At 39.8% G+C, this 20,979-nt stretch overlaps 2 protein-coding genes across 2 annotated transcripts in view; both read right to left on the bottom strand.

Moving 5' to 3' along the window:
- Positions 1–113: 113 nt before the first annotated feature.
- Positions 114–9,273, bottom strand: tigara (TP53 induced glycolysis regulatory phosphatase a). The gene is made up of 7 exons (XM_031303862.2): positions 9,045–9,273; positions 7,492–7,529; positions 7,094–7,215; positions 6,639–6,716; positions 6,393–6,503; positions 954–1,386; positions 114–256 (listed from the first exon to the last, which is right to left on the bottom strand). The coding sequence occupies exons 1-6, from the start codon at positions 9,080–9,082 to the stop codon at positions 1,000–1,002; spliced, it is 774 nt and encodes a 257-aa protein (XP_031159722.1). The 5' UTR covers positions 9,083–9,273; the 3' UTR covers positions 114–256; positions 954–999.
- Positions 9,274–11,701: 2,428 nt separating this feature from the next.
- The window catches only part of ccnd2a (cyclin D2, a), a 23,870-nt gene continuing 14,592 nt past the window's right edge, over positions 11,702–20,979 (bottom strand). Inside the window, exon 5 of the mRNA XM_031303861.2 lies at positions 11,702–16,142. Coding sequence (XP_031159721.1) covers positions 15,969–16,142 — 174 coding nt within the window. The 3' untranslated portion in view covers positions 11,702–15,968. The remainder of the gene's footprint in view (positions 16,143–20,979) is intronic.

Below are 20,979 nucleotides of genomic sequence, written 5' to 3'. Positions count from 1 at the left end.
TTCATTATAAACTGGATTACTGAATTCAATTCATTTACGTATTTTATAACGTGTGTTTTTAACACATGCTGCAGCTGGTAAACTATACAATAATAAACAGCACCTACAATTTGTATTTAATAATTACATTATCAAAACATGCTTATATTGAACAACTAGGAAACAGTTCATCCATTGATGCCAAGGTTTTATTAAGCTGCACTGTGAGGTGACTGAGCACCAAATGAACAATAAATACAGAACCTAAAATCTTAAACTTTCACATACAATATTCATGTCTTTTTTCGACAAACTATACTATTTCTTTATCACTTTTTTCAACATACTATACCATTACTTTTTTCCCGACTTTTTCAACATTCTGTACTATGACTCTTTTTCAACATACTATGACTTTTTCATGACTTATTCAACATAATATATTATGATTTTCTTTCTGACTTTTTTGACATACTATACTATGACTTTTTAGACATATATTCTTTTTTCACGACTTTTTTGACATGAATGACTTTTCATTATTATTTTTTTTAATGATTTATCAGTGAGTCTTAAGTGATGAAATCCAATGGTAAAGACACTACAGTCATGTGGGTCAGATAGCTCAGGGTGATATAAGAAAGCTTACAAGACTAAAAGTCGTGTGTTCAAACCTTATGTGTTGCGGGGGTTTTGAGGTCCAATATACAAAGTGAAAAAGATTAATTTGCCCAAAACATAAACCTGTGTGTCAGGTCAGATAACTCAGGGTGATGGGAGAATGTTTGGAAAATGGAAAGTTGTGTTTTAATATTCATGATTTTTTTTTTTTTTTTAAATACAATACTATGGCTTTTTTATTTCTTCCACATACTATACTGACTTTTTCAAGACTTTTTTCCACATACCATACTATGACCTTTTGCCACATACTGTGACATACTGTGACTTTTTTCACATACGTCTCACTGCATCTCAGTTATCTCCTACAGCTTTTAAAAAAAAAAACATTCATCTAGATCAGTTCGGTGTAACATGGTCCCCCCTGTGGAGGAACACACAGCGGATTCCGGACAATTTGAACCTGTCGTCCTCTTTTCTCATGGTTAGTATAAAGCGACATAGGCCTGTGTTAGGACTTAAAGAGAACATACGTGCTCTGTCGAAATCTGAAGGCAAGGAGCAATGTAACTCCTCCACAAAGAAGCGCACTGCCACGTAGATGACGACCCCATGGGTGACGACCAAAGTGTGGACCGGGACACCCCTGACCCCATCGTCTGCCTGTCCCACCACAGGAGATGTTTCTGGTGGAGCAGAGGTTTCATCCTCCCCTCTGTCACGCCACTGTTCGGCCCCAATTTGCTGGAGCATTTTGTCCAGAAACTCTTTGACTCGCTCCTTCACCTGAACAGAGCAAACATCTGTTACACACTGCGCCATGCGTGCGACGCGCGCCTTTCTTTCATGCACTGGTTAATTTTTAACATTTCGGGCTATTTTGCTTCCATAACATTTCTTCTTTCAGACTAGTGGAAAGAAAACATCCAAAATACACATTTAGGTGTTTATTTTTACTTTTGTCTATTTGTTTCTTTCTCCTAAGCTCACCAAAAGTTAGCGTTAATGAATGCCTCATTTGCATATTAAAACATAACAGAAAACTTGGAACACAAAAAATAATTGTCTTAATGCCAATCAACTAGGGGGAAGTTTCATGGCGATAGCCACTGTTTTAGTTTACAATTTTTAACTTATTCACCTGTAGCCTCTTCCAAAACGAATGGCGTTTTACAATTAAGGAGGATTATCTCAAATTAGGTTTTGTCTCATGCTCTGAGCCAGAAATCTCCTCTGCAATTGCACTTACATACACCTAACTTTCCAGGTTTATTCCTAACTATATTGTGATGGATTTTACAGAGGGGTTTCTTCATATATCATTCATATCCTGATTAATGTAACATTTTATTCCTAAAAACATGGTGATTTTTTTTTTTAATGGCAGTATTTTCTGATTTATGAAGTGATAAAAAGAGATAGCCTTTCCAAAATCCCCTCTGTAAGAACATTTTGACTCTATTATGTCAACAATTTGAATGGATTTTGAACCTGGCTTTACACAGTGTTCAGATTCCTGTTCTGGAAATGGATGCAAATTAGCACATAAGATAATGCCTCACTTGCATATGGCGAAATAACATTACAGAGAGATTTCAGATTTCACATAAGTTATGTTAAGTTATGGCGATATTAGTTACATTTTTCACCCTATTCACATGTAGTGTCTTGCCCTAACAGCATATGTCATTGGAATGTGAACGATTAATGTTAAAGGTTGTTATATGCAAAACAACAGAGGTACAACCTTTACCATCAAAAACACACACATGAAAACTCTAGTTTTACTATGTACTTTGATTTTTCTGATTCCCAGAGTGCTCTTGCAGATACAAAAGACATCCGATCATGTGTACAATCAGGTTATATCCAGCCAAAGAAAGTGGTTGACTGACAAAATTAGTGTTTTCTGCCACCTAGTGGTAGCATGTGTATATTGTATCAGGGCATTTAGGTATATAGCTGGAGTTAAACAATGGATAAATATTTCCTTTTATGATAGTAAGTGCAAAAGATAAGCGTCCGATTTTCTGAAATAATGTTAAGGTTAAGATGTTCTTTTAATAGTAAGTCTATGGGCTAAGATAATCTTAGCATCACAGGTTCAGTCCCAAACAAATTACACAATATACAATATATGTTTAAATATTTCCATACACTACTGTGGCCATGCAGACAGCTTTGGTTTTATGTGGCAACATTTAGAGATATCAACCTCTGAAACTACTACTAACTACCCCAAGACAGTAAAGATTAATGGAATTTTATTTGAGCTCCCCAAAGCACTGAAAGATATCATATGAAAAACAAACTAGCAACATGTCTTTCAACAAACAAGGTCTTTGTCAAACAAGAGGCTTTTGTCTCTAAAGCATTATTGCGTGAATGCTGATTCAGCAGCGAACTTCTGCATACGTTCAGCTACAAAAAACATTCAAATATCAAAATGTTTAGCTCCGTAAGGACATGATGGCTACTATTCAATTTCTTCTGCTATTTTTAATTGTGTGAATGCTGATTCAGCAGCATTCACAGTATTGTTATCCAATTCTTTATTCTTCAACTTTCTTTGGTCGTGACTTAGGCTTTTAGTGTGGAGTTTGCATGTTCTTCCAGATTTTCTTTGACATACTATACTATGATTTTTATCACTTTCTTCGACATACTATGCTATGACTATTTTTGACGTACTATACGATGACTTTTTTCCCGACATGCAATACTGTGATTTTTTTTGACATACTATACTATTACTCTTTTCTACATACTATACTACGACTTTTTCGCCTTTTTTCGACAAACTATACTATGTCTTCTTTATCACTTTTTTCGACATACTATACCATTACTTTTTTTTCAGACTTTTTTGACATGCTATACTATGACTCTTTTTCGACATACTATACTATGACTTTTTCATGACTTATTCAACATAATATATTATGACTTTCTTTCCGACTTTTTCGACATACTATACTTTTTTTCCGACTTTTTTGACATATTTATAAGTGAGTCTTAAGTGATGAAATCCAATGGTAAAGACACTACAGTCATGTGTGTTGGGTCAGATAACTCAGGGTGATATAAGAAAGCTTACAAGACTGAAAGTCGTGTGTTCAAACCTTATGTGTTGCGGGGGTTTTGAGGTCCAATATACAAAGTGAAAAAGACTAATTTGCCCAAAACATAAACCTGTGTGTCAGGTCAGATAGCTCAGGGTGATGGGAGAATGTTTGGAAAATGGAAAGTTCTGTTTTCATATTCACGATTTCTTTTTTAATTCCAATACTATGTTTTTTTTTTTTTTTTTTTTTTTTTTACTTTTTCGACATACTATACTATGACTTTTTTATGACTTTATTCGACATACTATACTATGACTTATTTAGACATACTATACTGTGCCTTATTTCGGCATACTATACTATGACTTTTTTATGACTTTATTCGACATACTATACTGTGCCTTATTTCGACATACTATACTATGCCTTTTTTCGACATACTATACTATGACTTTTGTTATGACTTTTTTCATCATACTATACTATAACCTTTCTCAACATACTATTCTGACTTTTTAAAGACTTTATTCAATATACTATACTATGACTTCTTTTGACATGCTATACTATGACTTTCTTATGACTTTTTTTCGACATACTGTACTATGACTTTTATTAGACATACTATACTATGACTTTTTGCGACATACTATACTATTGACTTTTTTCATGATTATTTCGACATACTATACTATGACTTTTAATTGACTTTTTTCGACATACTATACTATGACTTTTTTCTGAAATACTACACTATAACTTTTTTCGACATACTATACTATGACTTTTTTTACTATTTGGACATACTATACTATGACTTTTTTATGATTTTTTTCCTCATACTATACTGTGACTTCTAATGACTCAGGGTTATAGGAGAATACTTCAGAAGACTGAAGGTTGTGTGTATGTGTTGCAGTGAGTTTTGAGGTCTAATATCCAACGTTAAAAAGATAAACATGCCCAAAACATAAAGTTGTGTGTCAGGTCAGATAGGTCAACACAAGGTTGTGTTTTTCGACATGTTATACGACTATATGATATAATAAATATGACTTTTTATGACCTTTATCGATAAACTATACTTTTTTTTCTGACTTTTTTTTTTTTTTTTTTTTACTTTAATTATAAATTACTATACGAAATAATATCAGTGAGTCTTAAGTAAAGAAGTCAAATACAAAGACACGTGTGTCGATAGCTCAGGGTGATTGGAGAATGCTTAGAAGACTGAAAGTTGAATTTAAATATTCATGAATGTTTTTTGGAACATGTGGAGTGCCTTCTCCAGGTAGGGAATGAGTCCTTACCCCAAGTGAAGGAGTTCAAGTACCTTGGAGTCTTGTTCGCGAGTGAGGGGACAATGGAGCGGGAGATTGGTCGGAGAATCGGCGCAGCGGGTGCGGTATTACATTCAATTTATCGCACCGTTGTGACGAAAAGAGAGCTGAGCCAGAAGGCAAAGCTCTCGATCTACCGGTCAGTTGGCTCCAACCTGGCCTGGGAACGCCTCGGGATCCCCCAGTCGGAGCTGGTTAATGTGGCTCGGGAAAGGGAAGTTTGGGGTCCCCTGCTGGAGCTGCTACCCCCACGACCCGAGACCAGATATGCGGACGAAGATGGATGGATGGATGAATGTTTTTTGAAATACTATACTATGGCTTTTTGTCGACATTCTATACTATGACTTTTTTTTATCATTTTTTTCGACATACTATACTATGACTTCTAATGACTCAGGGTTATAAGAGAATATTTAGAAGACTGAAGGTTGTGTGTTCAAACCATTGACATACAGTACTATACTAACACTTTTTAATCACTTTTTCGACATACTACACTATGACTTTTTTCAACATACTATCCTATGACTTTTTTCAAAATACTACACTATGACTTTTTTTTAAGAATTTTTTCAACATTCTATACTAAGACTTTTTACAACATTCTATAACTATGACTTTTTCACCACTATTTTTAACATTATATACTATTACTTTTTTTGTTGAAAATATTGATACAGCATTATATTGTTGTCCTTCTATTTGCGATATATGGATATTTTAAGTCCAAAGTCTGGACCCATAGTTGTTCTATAGTTGTGTAATATTAATTTACACACTGAAACACTCGTGCTGCAGAATTGGACTTGTAGTAAATAAAGAGAGAAAACCTGCACTTAACCTTTTCACGGGCATTTTGTATTTATAGTTAGACCGATGTCGTGGTGCATCATTATATTATTTCTTGTATATTCTGTATGTGTGCTCAGTGTCTTATATTTTGCTGTTGTAACACTGACATTTTCCAATTCTAGGTCTACCTAATCAAATCAATAGCATTGTCTAGCATAATATTAATTAACGCAGAATTGCTGTATCGTGATATAATCGGTATTGTGAGCCGTGCCCTGTATTGTGTATCGAATCGTGACGTACCCTGTGATTCCCACCCTTAGTACTTAGTTACATTCCACACCTGAGCACAGCATTATTGGTACCATGAGCAGAGCATGCCATGCTGTACTGTCTTAAGCCGAGCAATTTTGTGGCACAACTACGAGCTTTTAAGAAGAAAAAGAGAGCAAAGAGCGATGCAGACAAATATTTCTGTTAAAAGACAGGAAGGAGGACAGAGAGAGAAGTAAATTACACCCGTATGAATAATAACATAACAGAGAAACAGATACACTTGACCCTACTACAACAGCTACATCCCTAGCCTCACCTGCTCCTGAGTCTCCCCCTTCGGAGGGGTGAAGTCTGTAAATGGCTGACCGGCTGCCTGGGCCATCTCTATCAAGTCCTGCACCCGTTTCCCCTCTGCTATCCCAAAGTTCTAAAAAATAACAAAGCATTGACTGAGAGTGACTCAGAGTTATCTATTAACAAGGTCATATATCTCAAGAAAATGTTTCAGTAGTAAAACACTTTTGCTATAAAGTTGTAAAATGACAAAATAAATGCCACTCACTTTCTCTTTAAGTAAAGGGTCACACACCATTTGGAGAGCAGAACAACTACTGTTGTGTTTCACTATTGTTTCAGCAGTCTGGAAGAAATAATGTATCATCATCTCATCACATACTGTGACATACAGTGACATACTGTCATTATCTCAGAAGAAAAGGAGACGTTTTATTAAGTATTTCCAGATGTGAGTTCCTTGATTTGAAGACATAAGTTGCTGTTTTGAATGGTTTATAGTCTTTTCCCCTGGTTGATTAATATTGCTTACAGGAACAAATGTCACAAAGTGAGATGATGTGACAATAAAATTAGAAAAGTATGGTCTAAGAATGTATACAGCATGGAGTAATTTTATTACATCTAATCACACGGTAAAATAAATACATCATGCAGCATTTTGATTCATTTTTCAAATTAAGATTCGTAGTTTGCTCCCGCTGTAAAACTAAAGCATGGTACCTGCTGGGCCCGCAGCATATCACTGACAAACACGTTGGTGATCTCGACATCTTTCAGGTAACAGCCTGCTGCCTCGGCCTGCTGCAGACCGGTCTCAGACAAGAGTGAATCAATACCCTGGCCTGTGTGGAGCAAGAGGTAGAGATACAAGTAAGACGCAAAGAAAACACAAGATAGTTCAGATATCTTTATGGACCTTTTTCACAGCAGACATTTTGACTTGTCATAGTAGGAAAAGCACAGCTGAAATTGGTAACCTTAACGATGGCTCAGTTCCATCAAGTGTCCCAGTAAGCTATTTCAGTGAGTCAGCATGCACAACAGCCATCATTAATGGTTTTGAATACACTATGACATGTCAACATGTCTGCCGTGAAAAAGGTCTATTCATACTCTACCTTGTAGCAGGCCTTCTTTATTGTACTGCGTTTCCCCACTGCAAGAGTTACACGATTTATCAATGTCAAAGTACAGGAGATAATATCATCAACAGATTAGTTACAGTTTAATGCAACTGTCACACATTTGATTTCATGCCTATTATCATATATACGCTAGGATATATTTTTCCCTGCGTAAACGTTTTGCTCATGGACCTTTCAGTCGGGCAGATGGTCAAACCTGGCTCCTGTTATTGAAGGACAATAGTTGCTGGTTTTTGATGGCTCAACTTTTTTTATTAGAAGGTAGATATGCTCCTGTGTGCCTGGTATTTGCTGTGACATATTGATGTCACAGCAACTACCAGGCATATTGATTGATATTGATGTCACAGCAAATACCAGGCACACAGGAGCATATCTACCTTCTAATAAAAAAAGTTGAGCAGGAGCAAGGTACTGGTGACATTTTTTTAATGTAATTAATTCATCTTATAGTCTTTAAAACATCAGAAAAAAAGTGACAGTGAATAGTCACAATTTCCCAGAGCCCCAGAAACTCAAAGTCTTCAAATTGTTAGTTTTGTCTGACAAACAATCCAAAACCCAACAATAATTAATCTGCAGTTATATATAACTGCATATTATTATTATTATATATAATACAGAGAAAAACAGCAAATCCTTACACTAGAGAAGCTGGAACCAATCTCAGTCTGCTAATTGATTTATTCAATTAATCAAATATGGAAATTATTGCCAGGTCATTTTCACGTTTTGTGGATTTTGATTTTTATAAATTATTATTATTATATTTGACCAGACAGTGCTAATACTGTGCTTGATGAGGGAGACTCCCGACCTCTGGTGGTCGTCATGAGGTACTGCAGTGTCCACAGACAGACCAGACAGAACCAGGCCGGGAGAGATGAACAAGGGCCACGGACATTAGCTAGCTGCTCTATTTGTGAAACTGTCCTTGTTTACAGTTGGCTATGCCTATGACGCACCAAATAACTGTATGCTGATGTTAATGCAAGATTAGACTAGGTGAAAAGTAGGCTAACAGCTCTGCTAACACTCACAGACTACCCTGAACCCTGACACTGACACTGCCAAGGTCTCTTGTGCTTGTCTGATATGTGGCACCTGCTAGCTAATGCTAAATAAATGCATATAAATAAATAAGTACATGCTTTGTCATGTAACTTGTTTCTAGGTACAATAGGTTACATGCAGAAGCATACTCTCCCCCGACACACACACACACACACACACACACACACACACACACACACACACACACACACACACACACACACACACACACACACACACACACACATTTACACACATGCTATATCAAGTATGCACATATATAAATAGCTTAAGTGATATTACTTTTATATTATATTTATATTACAAAACTAGCTAAATAGGTCCACGGAGAGACAACAGACTGGAGCGTTCTATAAATAGGAGCGGCAAGCAGCACTGCTCAGAGCAATGTGTGCTAACATAAAACAGGCTATTTATCATAAACACTGAATATGAATGTCAAATGCACTTACTGTCGAACAAGGGTTAGCCCAAATGTTAGCGCTGCCATGCTCTTGAATGTAACGGCGGAGTAATACAGACAACTTAAGTCAGTGCGCGTCTCGCTCCTTGAGACCAAATGTCGCACAGAGTTTAGACCACTCTGTCAACATTTTGCGAGGAAGTTGGGACATGCTGCAGTGATTGGGTTACTTTCACAGGTGGCCCAAGCTGTAGTATCAAGTGAAAGGGCTGGACTCGACATTTATGATGCAGACGTAAAAGCTTGTTAATATTTACCCCCTCTTCTGATTGGTTGAATAGAATTATGAAATACAAACCTGTAATACTGTAATACAAGCCACTCACTGCTGGCTACTAGTAGTCTCGCATTGACAGACCTTCCACCACAGCACTGCAGGCTAGTAACTCAGTATATCTAATCTGAATACTTTTAGATTTCTTTGAAATCAAATATTGCTCATTGTACTAAATAAATGGCCACAGCCCCAACAATTTGAGTCCTGTTAATGCAAGAAAACCCTCACTCCAAATGTTAATTTTTCATTTTCAATGTAAATAAAAAAAAAAAGGTATATTAGTTAACTCACCGTTAACAAAACTGGCAACCTGGCATCCTGAGAGGAGTAACTTACTTTGATATACAGCAGTCGAACATATTCATTATTTAGAATATCAATTCCTTTTCATGAAACAGTTTGCAATATTTTAAAGACATATTCAAAAATGCAATAATAATCTGGGTTGATAATAGTTACTTATTTTTGTAATCGGATTACATAACCCAGTATATCTAATTAGTTACTACCTTAATTGAAAAATATTAAACAACAAACGCATTTTGTCTTGCGTTGCGAAGCTAAAATGTTTTTACGATAATAATAATATATTCTCAATGCTGTTATTTTCCATTACAGAAATAAACCATTAGATTACAATTTGTTAAATTAGAGTTTATTATATAGAGCTTAGATTATTTGCTGCAATGTTACATAGATGTGTGTTAATATAAAAATTTTCAAATATTTGTATCAATTCAAGAATTGAATTTATCATTTATCATATTATTTTTTACAGTGCTATCAAAGAACTATCTTCAAATAATGCTGCCACTAGAGTTCTTAGGTTGACACACTTTCCCTTGCAAGACCTCCAGCTTTATTTGTGACATTTCTCTTATTTTATCTGGTCAAGCGTGAGCTACTCTGGGACCTAGTGTCCTTCTAAATTCTAACCATGCTTCCATCCCATGCGTTGCATACAGTAATATCCTACAGTATGTGTCACCATACCACCAAAACTATACAAGCAGCTATATCTTTCCCCAATGAATTAATTGGTGTTTTTCCATTACGTGGTACCTGCTCGACTAGCCTCGACTCTACTCGCATTTTTTGGTTTTCCATTACGAAAAAAAGTCCCTGGTACCTGCTAACAGGTACTTATTTTAGTATCACCTCCGTCGAGGTTCCAAGTGAGCTGAGGCGATACCAAAAGCTGACGTGAAAACCTGCAGACTACTGATTGGTCGGAGAGAATCGTCACTAATCACTGCGTCATCATTGCTAGCGACAGACGGGGGTGTCCTGAACAAACACGCCATTTTTAAACAGTTTAGCCAGAGACTGTGAGATATACTCTCTGCACTATTTACTGGAATTTCTATTTTTGGTTATGGCAACCCGAAAAAACCACGCCGTGGTCGACTGAGGAGGTACAGACTTTTTTGTGTCTGGTTGCTGATGAGCGGATCCAGCGAGAGCTGGATGGGGCAACACGGAATGAGAAAGTCAGCCACGCTGAGGCGGTACTAAAATCTGCAATGTAAAACGGACGTGTTGGGGCGTCGAGTCGAGCTGTTACCAGCAGTGGAAAAACGCCAAAAGAGGAGTAGCCTAGAAATCTAGACGCATCCTAGCGGCTTTGGCCGCGACTCTGGAAGACTTGGAGTTTGTTCTTTTCTTTGAGAAAAGAACAAAGAACGGCACTGAAGTCATTCTTAACAAAGTAAGATGTGTTCGGAGTTTTGCCGATTGGATACGGCAAAAGTTTAATCTATCAACTAGCGTTACTCTGCCTGGTTGTAGCGCTATCCTATTTCGTGCAGAGGGAATTTGAAAGACAACCGTTTTATCCCGCCCCTCGGATTGAGCCCTGCCAATGGTGAGTTCCCAGACCCAACATCTTGATGTGGGTCTGGCTTGTCAGGCTAAATGAGGAGTGCAGTAGGAGGTCAACAGCCTGTTGTCTTTGCATTGAATATGCAGTACATAGTTCTCTATAAATTAAGTTGTCCATAAGTTCACCATCACATTTCCATTGCTCAGTAGACACTAGTGACTTTAATAAGTGTGGTCCGTGGTCGAGAGTCCTTTTTCTTAGCAGTGCATTTCCTTAACTTTCGGTGGCAGATCTGAAATATCAATCCATCCCATTTTTTTTTCTGCCGTGACCACAGGGAGTGTTTAGAACTGGTCTGCCTCATATTCTGGCCAGGGGAACTCATATTGTCCCACTTTCGTCATCACTGCTTTGTGTAGCTTTCAAGTGGTAAAGTTCTACAACTGAACTTTTGCTCTGCAGTGTCGTTGCTGACTCACACACCAACTAGTCTATCGATCATGAAACAATTAGACACACAGCTTAAAAGGAACACAGGCGTGGGAAATAGTGAGCTGATGTGGTGTCACACCCTTTAAAGCAGAAGTTTATTGAACAGAGGTTGTGCAACAGACATTTGAGGTACATGATATGAGTTATAGTGGAGGGGGGGGGGCAACTCAAAGGGAAATCTGCACCATTGAAACTTCCAGATATCAGAATATTTATGGTTGAACACGACAGGTGTAGCTCAACCCATTATTATGTGGCAGTTACAATGGTGCGCACACACAATATTTCAGACCAAAACATATCTTTCTTACATACAGAGTCCATATTTACTGACATTCAATGTGATTGTGGTTGTATAAAGCAAGAACAGTACTTTGGCCATCATGGGAATGCTGTTTCCCCCTCTCTCGCACACAACAAGTCAGATGTAGCACCAACATGAACAGAAATGAACATGCTTGAACTATCTACGGCATAAACGCCCTCAAAGAAATGTTGCAATGTTGTTGTGCCACCCCCTCCAATATAGGTTAAGTCCAAGTGGAAACCTTGCATATTTCCTGTTTCCCATCTCACCGAGCAAGCTGTTTCCCCACTGAAACAGTGGGAATCATCCACAAAAAAAATGCTAATTTGTCGTTGCTCCCCCCCCCTCCCACCCCCACATGTATTCTTTCTCCTCAGTTCCAGGTTACCTAACTGCAGAGGTATAGGTTATGGATTTGTTTGTGTTTGATTTTGTCCAGTAATCCTGAGGTATAGGAAATACCACTGACGCTTAATGTGACTGAAGGAGAGCAAAATAGATTAAAAAAAAGGGGAAAGGAGACATGCTATCTAAGCAAACTGTCAAACTGTACAAAGAACATTTCCAGTCGAATACTCATTTCATGTTCTTCTATCACCATCTACTTCGTTTTTTTTTTTTTCTGAATGTATCTCTTAAGCAGTAAAATAATTATATTATAATACAAATGTTTATAAAATAGCAGCACACTCAAGTGACACATCACAACTAGGTAATGTTATTTTTTTGTATAAATGAAACAAATTCATAGCTTTTAGCAGCGCAAAAAGACAACAATAACTCAATAAAAATATTGACACTTTTTTCTTGATGTCTTCACACCTCCTCCTCTGTCCTCTCTTCACTTTGGAATACAGTATCTCTAAATCTTAGAAAAATCCTTTTTGCGGGTCTGGTCACCCCATAAAATATATCAAACACAAATTGAAAAAGGTGGTCTCAATATATAACACATGCAACAGTAAATTGCAGGAAAGAAAAATCACAACCATTAAGTTTGGGAGAGAGCTTACATCAGGCAAACGAGGCAAAATGAAGAGGTCTTATCAAATATTCAAATGGGGATGTTTTGGCAAATATGTCAATACATTGCCCAGTTTTACTGAAAACATCACTTAAACATTAGATCCCCATCTCTCTTCAGTCTGACAAACATACACTCAGCAAAGTCACATACCGTCATAAAAAAAAAAAAAAAAAACTCAAGCATTAAGTCAAAGACACCTTGTTATGGCAAAGCCATGTGTCACATAAAAAAAGAAAAAATGAAAAAAAAAAAAATCATCTGTCTCTTGTTTTGTGCTGATGTCTGTATGGCTGATAAACCCCCTTGCCAATGATTTGAAGCAGCAAAGCTCACAGGGGACAGATGTGTTCACTGACAGACAATCGGCCTGAACAACACAAGCCAGCACCATAGAAAACTGACCAACCACTGCAACACACACACACACACACACATCAGTTAAGGTGGTTTCAAACAAAGGCTATATGCTCTGTCTTGGAAATGCAAACCTCATTGCCCTCTGAAGAACATGTGCAAATATTGGATGTTACGTCCACCCTCTCTTGTAGCTCGTCGCTGCCCTGTGTGACTGTGATCAGTGGCTGTGATGCAGATAAATATGAAGAAAAATTCAAGTAAAAACAAATATTTCATTTCTTGACAAAGTAAAAATAAAATCAAACAGATCAGTGAACTCTGCGTGTAGGCCTTTTCCAATTCATATTGGCATTTTCGATGTGTCCAAATTCTCGGAAACGGTCAGACTTCCCATTAACTTGCGCTTTGCTTCAATAGGAATGTTTCTTTTTGTTTCGTTTTTTTTTGTGAACGGAATGTCCCCTCATCGCAAGTCTTGGAAAGCATTTTTTAATTTGACTCTTGCTTGACAAAGGGTATGTCTGACGATTGGGAAACCAGCCCTACAAAGTAGACCAAAGAAAAGGCTAACAAGGAAAAAAGAAAAAAAACATCCATTCACCTCCAATCACCGCCCAACGCATTTCATTTTTACTTATCTCCTGGGGAGCATGTTCTCAAAGTGCTTTGCATTGAAATCATATAAGGGAGCAGAAAACAACCCTATGTGGGACTCCAGATGCATTGACAGTATATTATCATCCTGTACTCCTCTAACCACCGATCTCCCCCCCACCCCACCCCACCCCACCCCACCCCAAGAAAGTCCATCCTCATATGATCTGACAGCGTTACAGCCTTAGTTCCTCATTTCCATGCAAATGGAAACCCAGAATGCTGTTTTTCACTTAGCTGTGTCATTGTAGACATCCATCATGAGAAATGAATGCTGATTCCATCCAAATATGTAGATATCAAAGGTTTATCATGAGGCATTTGGGCATCTTTTGTTCATTTTCATCTTCCAGCCCCTAGCTGTAAATCCTCCACACAGCAGCATGCTCCTGCACCACTAAAATCCTCTCTGTCCTACCATTCTGTGCTCTCATGTGCCTTCCACAGTTCCACAGTGACTTCTTAGTTGCAAACTGTCCATCTCTTTCTTATTCTTTCCGCGCCTGTTCCCTCCCTGCTAATTAATACAGAGGAGTCTAACGTCCCCCAGACTTTTAAAAAGCATTGCCTTACATCCTCCAAGACATCGCCTCCTGTTTTCACATGTGCCATACACGTGGGAGGTCATTACTACTCCGTCCAGACTCAAAGCAGCCTTTCACAACTGAGGAAACACCATATCGTAACAACGTGAAAAAGAACCAAGTATCTGTCGTATTTCATTGACAGAATGGCAGTAATAAGCAAGCACCTCACATGACGACTGAGTCTGAGGTGCAACACCTCAGGAAAAATGCTCTTAGAAAGATAAGGGGCTCGAAAGTCCCTTCGCCCATATCCTAAATCTTGTTTCTGTCTCACTCATAGTGCATACACATGAGTTTATTGTTGGCCAACAATGAACCATGATACATTGGTAATGCATGATGGCAGTGATATAGCATAGATGCCCTGTTATACGGACGGACAAAGTATGTGTAGCCTCCGCTTCGCCATAGTCTTTAAAAACAGAACCGTAAGTCTACGACACATTACGACTTGACTTTGCTCAAGTGCCTCACACCATAGAATGCACACTGCTAATATAGATACAGGATCACATTGTAGCATTCACACATACACACACACACACACATACACACACACACACACACACACACACACACACACACACACAGAGGCATACTCACAAACACACATGCTTGCACAGTGCACCCACAAACTGACACACACAAGCAGCCTGACAAAAGGAGCTTATTGATCTCTACTACTCAGTTCCAAAATATGTCCAATAATAATAATATTAATAATAATAATAATAATAATTACTAAGACTACTAATAATTATTATCATCCCATCTTCCATGGAATTGGGACCCACCAACATTAGCATTTGCATAATGTTCTCACGGCTTCTTCTGTCTGTCTCATGTGGACCTTGTGATGGTCGAGGAGCTCGTGTCCTCTCCTACACCAGCCACCAATGTAATAGTGATAATAATATAAAACCAAACAGAGAAATAAAACTTAAGCCCCACTGGGATCCCATGTAATTTTCGAATGGTTTTCAGAACTTCTACCATAACAGCCTCGTTATCAAGCTATGGTTAAAATATAACTTAAAGACCATACTATATAATCAAAGGCAGAATACAAATATGATTGGCTTCCCTTCTGTATATCCAAGGCACCACGGAGCTTCATGCTGTATCAAATTTGTTGCTTTTAGACTAGAACATCATAGAAAATCTATTTCATGGGCAGGTGTTTTTTTTTTGGACTTGAAGAACAGAAAATCTACCAAAAAAAAAAAAAAAAAAATAGCAAGCATTGTTCTTTCTCTTTTAAAGGGCTTGTGTTTTTAAAATTTTTTGTTCTTTTGTTCTTTTTTTCTGCTTTTAAGAAATTGATGTTTTTTTTCATGATGCTTTTTTTTTTTTTTTTTTAAATCCCGTGCAATGGGTGCCCTCTGGTGGTTCACAAGTTGACATCACGGACGTCTGTTGGTGTGGAGGATTGATCGAGCTCGTCCAGGCCTTTCCCACTGGGGCCTCTCTGCGTCTGCTGCTGCTGCTGCTGCTGCTGCCGGCCCTCGCGCAGGCTGCTCACCAACACGCGCTCAATCTGCTCCTGGCACTCTTTGAGAACATCCTGCAATGCAACAAGAGAAGGGAGGACAAGCTGTAAAAATATATACATTTCAATCTGCTAACAGGGGGGGCAGGGAGTTTCTCTCATTTCCAAATCAATTCAATTAAACTGTCTTGGTCAACATAGTAGAGGCTTATTTAAAAGGACAATTCCGGCGCAAAACGAACTTAGGGGTTAATAACACGTGTACCGAGTCAACCGTTCTCTGGGATATGTTTTCATGCTAATCGAATGTGTGTGTAGCTTGAAACAAGCTAGCGCGGACCGCTGATTACAACGTTAGTATTCAGGGCACAGTAAGTGTACAGACAGTTTATTAAAAAGATAGTTTAGAAAGACAGTAGTGGTCTCGTATATTGGTGGCCGCCATCTTGGGAATACAGTCATGACGCCGTGCAACCAGTAACCAGTAACATAGCTCAAACACAGCGTTCGTGATTCGTGAATAAAAGACTCAAGTAAAGTACAAGTACCTCAAATTTGTACTTAAGCACAGTACTTGAGTAAATGTACTTAGTTACATTCCACCACTGGTACCATGGTTGCTCAGTGGAGAAATTGGTTTCTGCAACTATGTCATCACGAGTAACAGGAAAAATCTGAAAACTTTAGTCAATGCATGAGAAACAGGGGCACCGGGAGACGGAGAAGAGGGGCCCCTGGTGATGGAGCAGAGGGGCCCCTGGTGTGGCAGAAGAGGGGCCCCTAGGCAGGGTAGGCCAGGGGTTTTAAATGACCACCGCCATTCTAGTTGCTCTAGCTACTGCCAAGGCTGAGCACAGACACGGACCATACTCCAGCATTACATCAGCCCACCAGGGTTGCGCACTGAACACCACCCTTATAGTGCTCATGTACACATACACACATATGCATTAACAGGCGCACCCCACTGCCTCCCCCCGTCCAACCACCCACCTGTCCCACCACCTCCGCCATTCCCAAACACACACAAAACCCAAACAGAAGTAGCCTTGACAACGGCGGCTGAAAACACAGGTAGTACTAAAGCTATGTTAATTACATCCACCTCCTGTGGGAACACAAAGGTGGTGCTTTTTTAACGAGAGCCAGTCTGTGTGCCTGCCTGCCTGCAGGGGATCCATCTGAGACCTGGCCGGCTCGACTTTCACCATCAAAGGCTGCCGCGGCAATCTGAGAATCCACCTGGGAGAGGAGCCTCTCAACAGCGCTGAGCCCTCATATCCTTCCCTGATGGAGGGTTGACAGAGGGGACAGCGTAGAGCATGAAGAGAGAGCAACTCACTGGGGAGGGGGAGACGTGAGGGAGGGTAAAGGGGAGAGCGGTGCTAAAATGGGTTGTTAGCAGGAGCGTCAGAGAAAGTTCAAAATGTTTTTTTGAGTGAGGAACTGCGGTGACCAAAGATATTCAGGAGTAAGAGCAGACTGCTGCAACAGTTAAAAGCTAATATGAAAGTCCCTGTCTGAATGAGCTGATAGAGCGTAAACACTGCTCTCTGGTGGTGAATACTGCTGTATAACACAACTGAAGCCCAGTTCCTCGCTTTCAGCTCTGCATACGCACACACATGCATAACCCCCTGCCTTAAAGCACCAAGTGTCTGTGGGAAACATGACTGAGAGCGCCCCAAGGCCGGAGGGATGGGTGAAAGTGTACCGCTTGTGGAGCGGGGAAACATTCTTTCGAAATTAACAGCTAATTTAAACCTGATGGGCCACAGTTTGAGCCTGTGTTACAGCTTCTGGTGCCGATGGGCCTCACTCACATCAGAACTGCTCTTCTGCAAAAGGTCACAGTGTGTCACAGATATGTACCGTGTTGCCAAAGGGAAAGTACATGAGTTTTTGACTTCTAACCCAACTTTCAAGACTTTGTGAAAATTCTGTACATGTGGACAATGTTATGGAGAATTTATTTACGAGACGAGTCTCTATAAACGACCACTGACGAAATGACTCAGCCAAGAGTGGTTTTGCTGATATCTGAAGTTTGCATGAAGTAATTCCTGTATTGAGTTCTCCAGCATCGACCGATGATTAGCTCCCAAGAGTTTTTCGTGTCACAATCCATTAAGCATGATTTGATGTTGAGGAGGTTGGACTGATCTGGGCTGGGTGCCTCTGGGGGAATGTTTCCCCCCAGCAATGGGTCTGACATGGAGGAAACCCGGCCAGCGTCTGTCCCTTAATCTCCTCCAGAGGCTGGCCGCTAACATGGGCGTATCCACACTCACACACAGAAAATCTTCCCACCAACATGTGCCCCATTGGTCATAAAATCTCAATTCCTGTGAGAAAATTAAGGAAAGCGTAGAACATGTAAAGGAACTGCCTGTGTCTTACCGCAAGAATGCACGCCTTCACTTCTTAAAAGACATTCTCCCCCTGTTTTTGCTGCTCTTTAGAGCGGCAGTTTGGGTCCAATGCCAAGCCCCATGGGCTTTATTCGAGAAACTTTAATGGCTTCAATGTGTGACTACTGGAAACACCAATACTGTTTTCAGAGAAGCTCTAGGTACTTGTGTACTTAGGGGGCCAATAGAACTGAGTAAGTTGGCCATGGGAGGTAGTGCTATACTGAAGCATCTTATTTTGCAGCCTCAACCCGGAAAACACATAACCACCTCAGATCCTCCCTTGTCGTTACAGTCCTCCATCTGCCCCACCTCAAACATACATCATACTGCAACAATCTGTCTTTCTGACAAATCAAGGCATGCACATTATTCCTGGGCGGCCTTTATGACACTGGCGGTAGGGGGGGGGGAGGGGGGGAAGTCGTGCAGACAGACAAAACCAAAAGGAAGAAATGTGTGAAGCCATGGAATGTGTTTTAACTGCTGACTGTACCACAGAAGACAGTGCTAGCTACTCTGGGAGGACTTGGTGGTCAGACAGCTGAAACAAACACACAGGCTGACACACACTATGGATCTCAGGGAATCCTAAAACAAAATATCCGGAGGCTGACACTGGAAATAAGAAGTCACCGCATGACTTGAATTTCCACAAGTTACAATAGAAAATGTGACCTTTCTCTTTCTTTAGCCTGCATGCCGAAACACTGCAAGCGGTGACGCCACAGGCTGTGTTAATAGAGATAATCTTTCTTAATAAATGCATCTTTGTTGCAAACACTCTGGCTCCAACACGCTGAATTCCTCCCCAGAAAATAACATTTCTATTTCTCATCCATCCATCTCAGTGATATTTAGGCCACAATGGAAACCAGAGTGATTAAAAAAATAGGAAAGAAAACAGGATGAGAGGGAGAAATGGGAAAATGTGTTTCCAGTGTCTTAGTTTGTGACTCTTACCGAAAAAAAGGTGAATGAGAGACTCAAAACAACAAAATCTAGGAAGTGGTGGTCTTAAACCTTTGCACTTCTCTAACCTCTATTCCCTGTTTTATCATTCAAGAATAAAGGGAAGCTCTACACACTTGGCCTTCATGCAATTAGTCTAAATTTCGCGCTCTAGCGTATATTTCTTACTGTCACTACACATTACCTGTGCAGCCTCCCACTTAACACATTCTCACAAATTTCATATTTTCTCTCTGCACATTATGACTTGGCTCTCAGGCACACAGCCCCCGTCTGCTGTCCCTAACAGGGAGCCCCTCTTGACCACACGAGGTGTATGTGTGGCTACACACATTCTTCCAGCGGCCCAAGATGGTGACTTGGCCCTATCACATTTCCACTGGAAAACCACAGCTTCTGGATACCCCAGATGCCAGTAGGGTGCCAGGGGGGTGGCGTTGGCCATGATGCTGTTGGCAGCAGCAGCAGCTGCAGAGGTTGGCGAAACTTGCTTTGCCTTCATATTTTGCCTGGCTCTTTGGCCGGCTGGCTACGAGACTCTGTTCTAAACATCTCGCCGAGCCTCTACACTGCCTGCCAAAAACCAAATACAGTATGTTATGTGTACACATTTAGACTCTTACTTAAGGTTCATTCCACCACCCTGATGACTGCAGTCAAAATTGAGGTTGAGGTTGAGGTGACCCTTGGACATTGAATTGCTGTATAAAGTGGTTCAGCATTAGGGAAAAGAAGGTAGGGTACGTGTTGAAATGACATGGTCAATGATCACCATTTCCTCTTTTTTGTGTGTGAAAGCTGCTCAATCTAACAGTTAAACTAAAAACACAACACTAAAAAACAGCCTAAATAGCACTGAAGCCACTTATTAATGCTGACAACTACTCCTGGGCATCTGTCATTAGGCTGCGTTTGTTATGTTGTATACCAAGTGGTGCACACGTCTGATGTAGGTTCTTAAGTAACTTTATAAACCAAAATAAACTCTATGTGTTTAGTTTTGGCTGGCTTCTTAGCAGTTTATACTAAAGCCTCTCGTATATGTTGAATTAGGAAGGGTGCCCTCTGCTTTGCTTCCCGTGTTTACTGCGAGCCATGGCTTGTCTGAATCCAGGAATGTGAGGAGTTGATCATAGAGACACAGAGCGACTTAATTCCCTCAAGTCTAAGACCTTGCAGCCTAAACACACTGAGGCCCTGTGCTGCTGAGGTCAGCTATTTGTTTTTCCTCAGCCGCTGAGTGAGACTTCACACAGCTCGCACCAGAGGGAGCCATGCTTTCCAGCAGTGCTGCATTATGGACCATAGGAGGAGACGAGAGAGGGCTGATTGTCGCGAGGGAGGCATGACACCTCCCCCCCCACCAGTGTCCTGTTCACACTTCAGCAGCTTTCTTCCTCCTCCTACTTTTGGGAAAGAACTTAACATACCAGAGCTGAGGCTCGGGATCCGTGTCACGCCCTTTGATCTGCTCCCTGTGCACTGAGCACACATGAACTCAAAAATGTTCATGTTCAAATTATTACTAA

Source organism: Sander lucioperca, chromosome 7, assembly GCF_008315115.2.
Source record: "Sander lucioperca isolate FBNREF2018 chromosome 7, SLUC_FBN_1.2, whole genome shotgun sequence".
NCBI classification, from domain to species: Eukaryota; Metazoa; Chordata; class Actinopteri; order Perciformes; family Percidae; genus Sander; species Sander lucioperca.
This window is presented reverse-complemented; position numbering and strand designations above follow the sequence as displayed.

Coding starts and splice junctions, on each gene's coding strand:
- tigara (XM_031303862.2), bottom strand. CDS start 9,082: ATGGCAGCGCTAACATTTGGGCTAACCCTTGTTCGACA. Junction 7,530..9,044: donor GGGCTAACCCTTGTTCGACA/GTAAGTGCATTT, acceptor TAACTCTTGCAG/TGGGGAAACGCAGTACAATA. Junction 6,504..6,638: donor ACCCTTTACTTAAAGAGAAA/GTGAGTGGCATT, acceptor GTTATTTTTTAG/AACTTTGGGATAGCAGAGGG.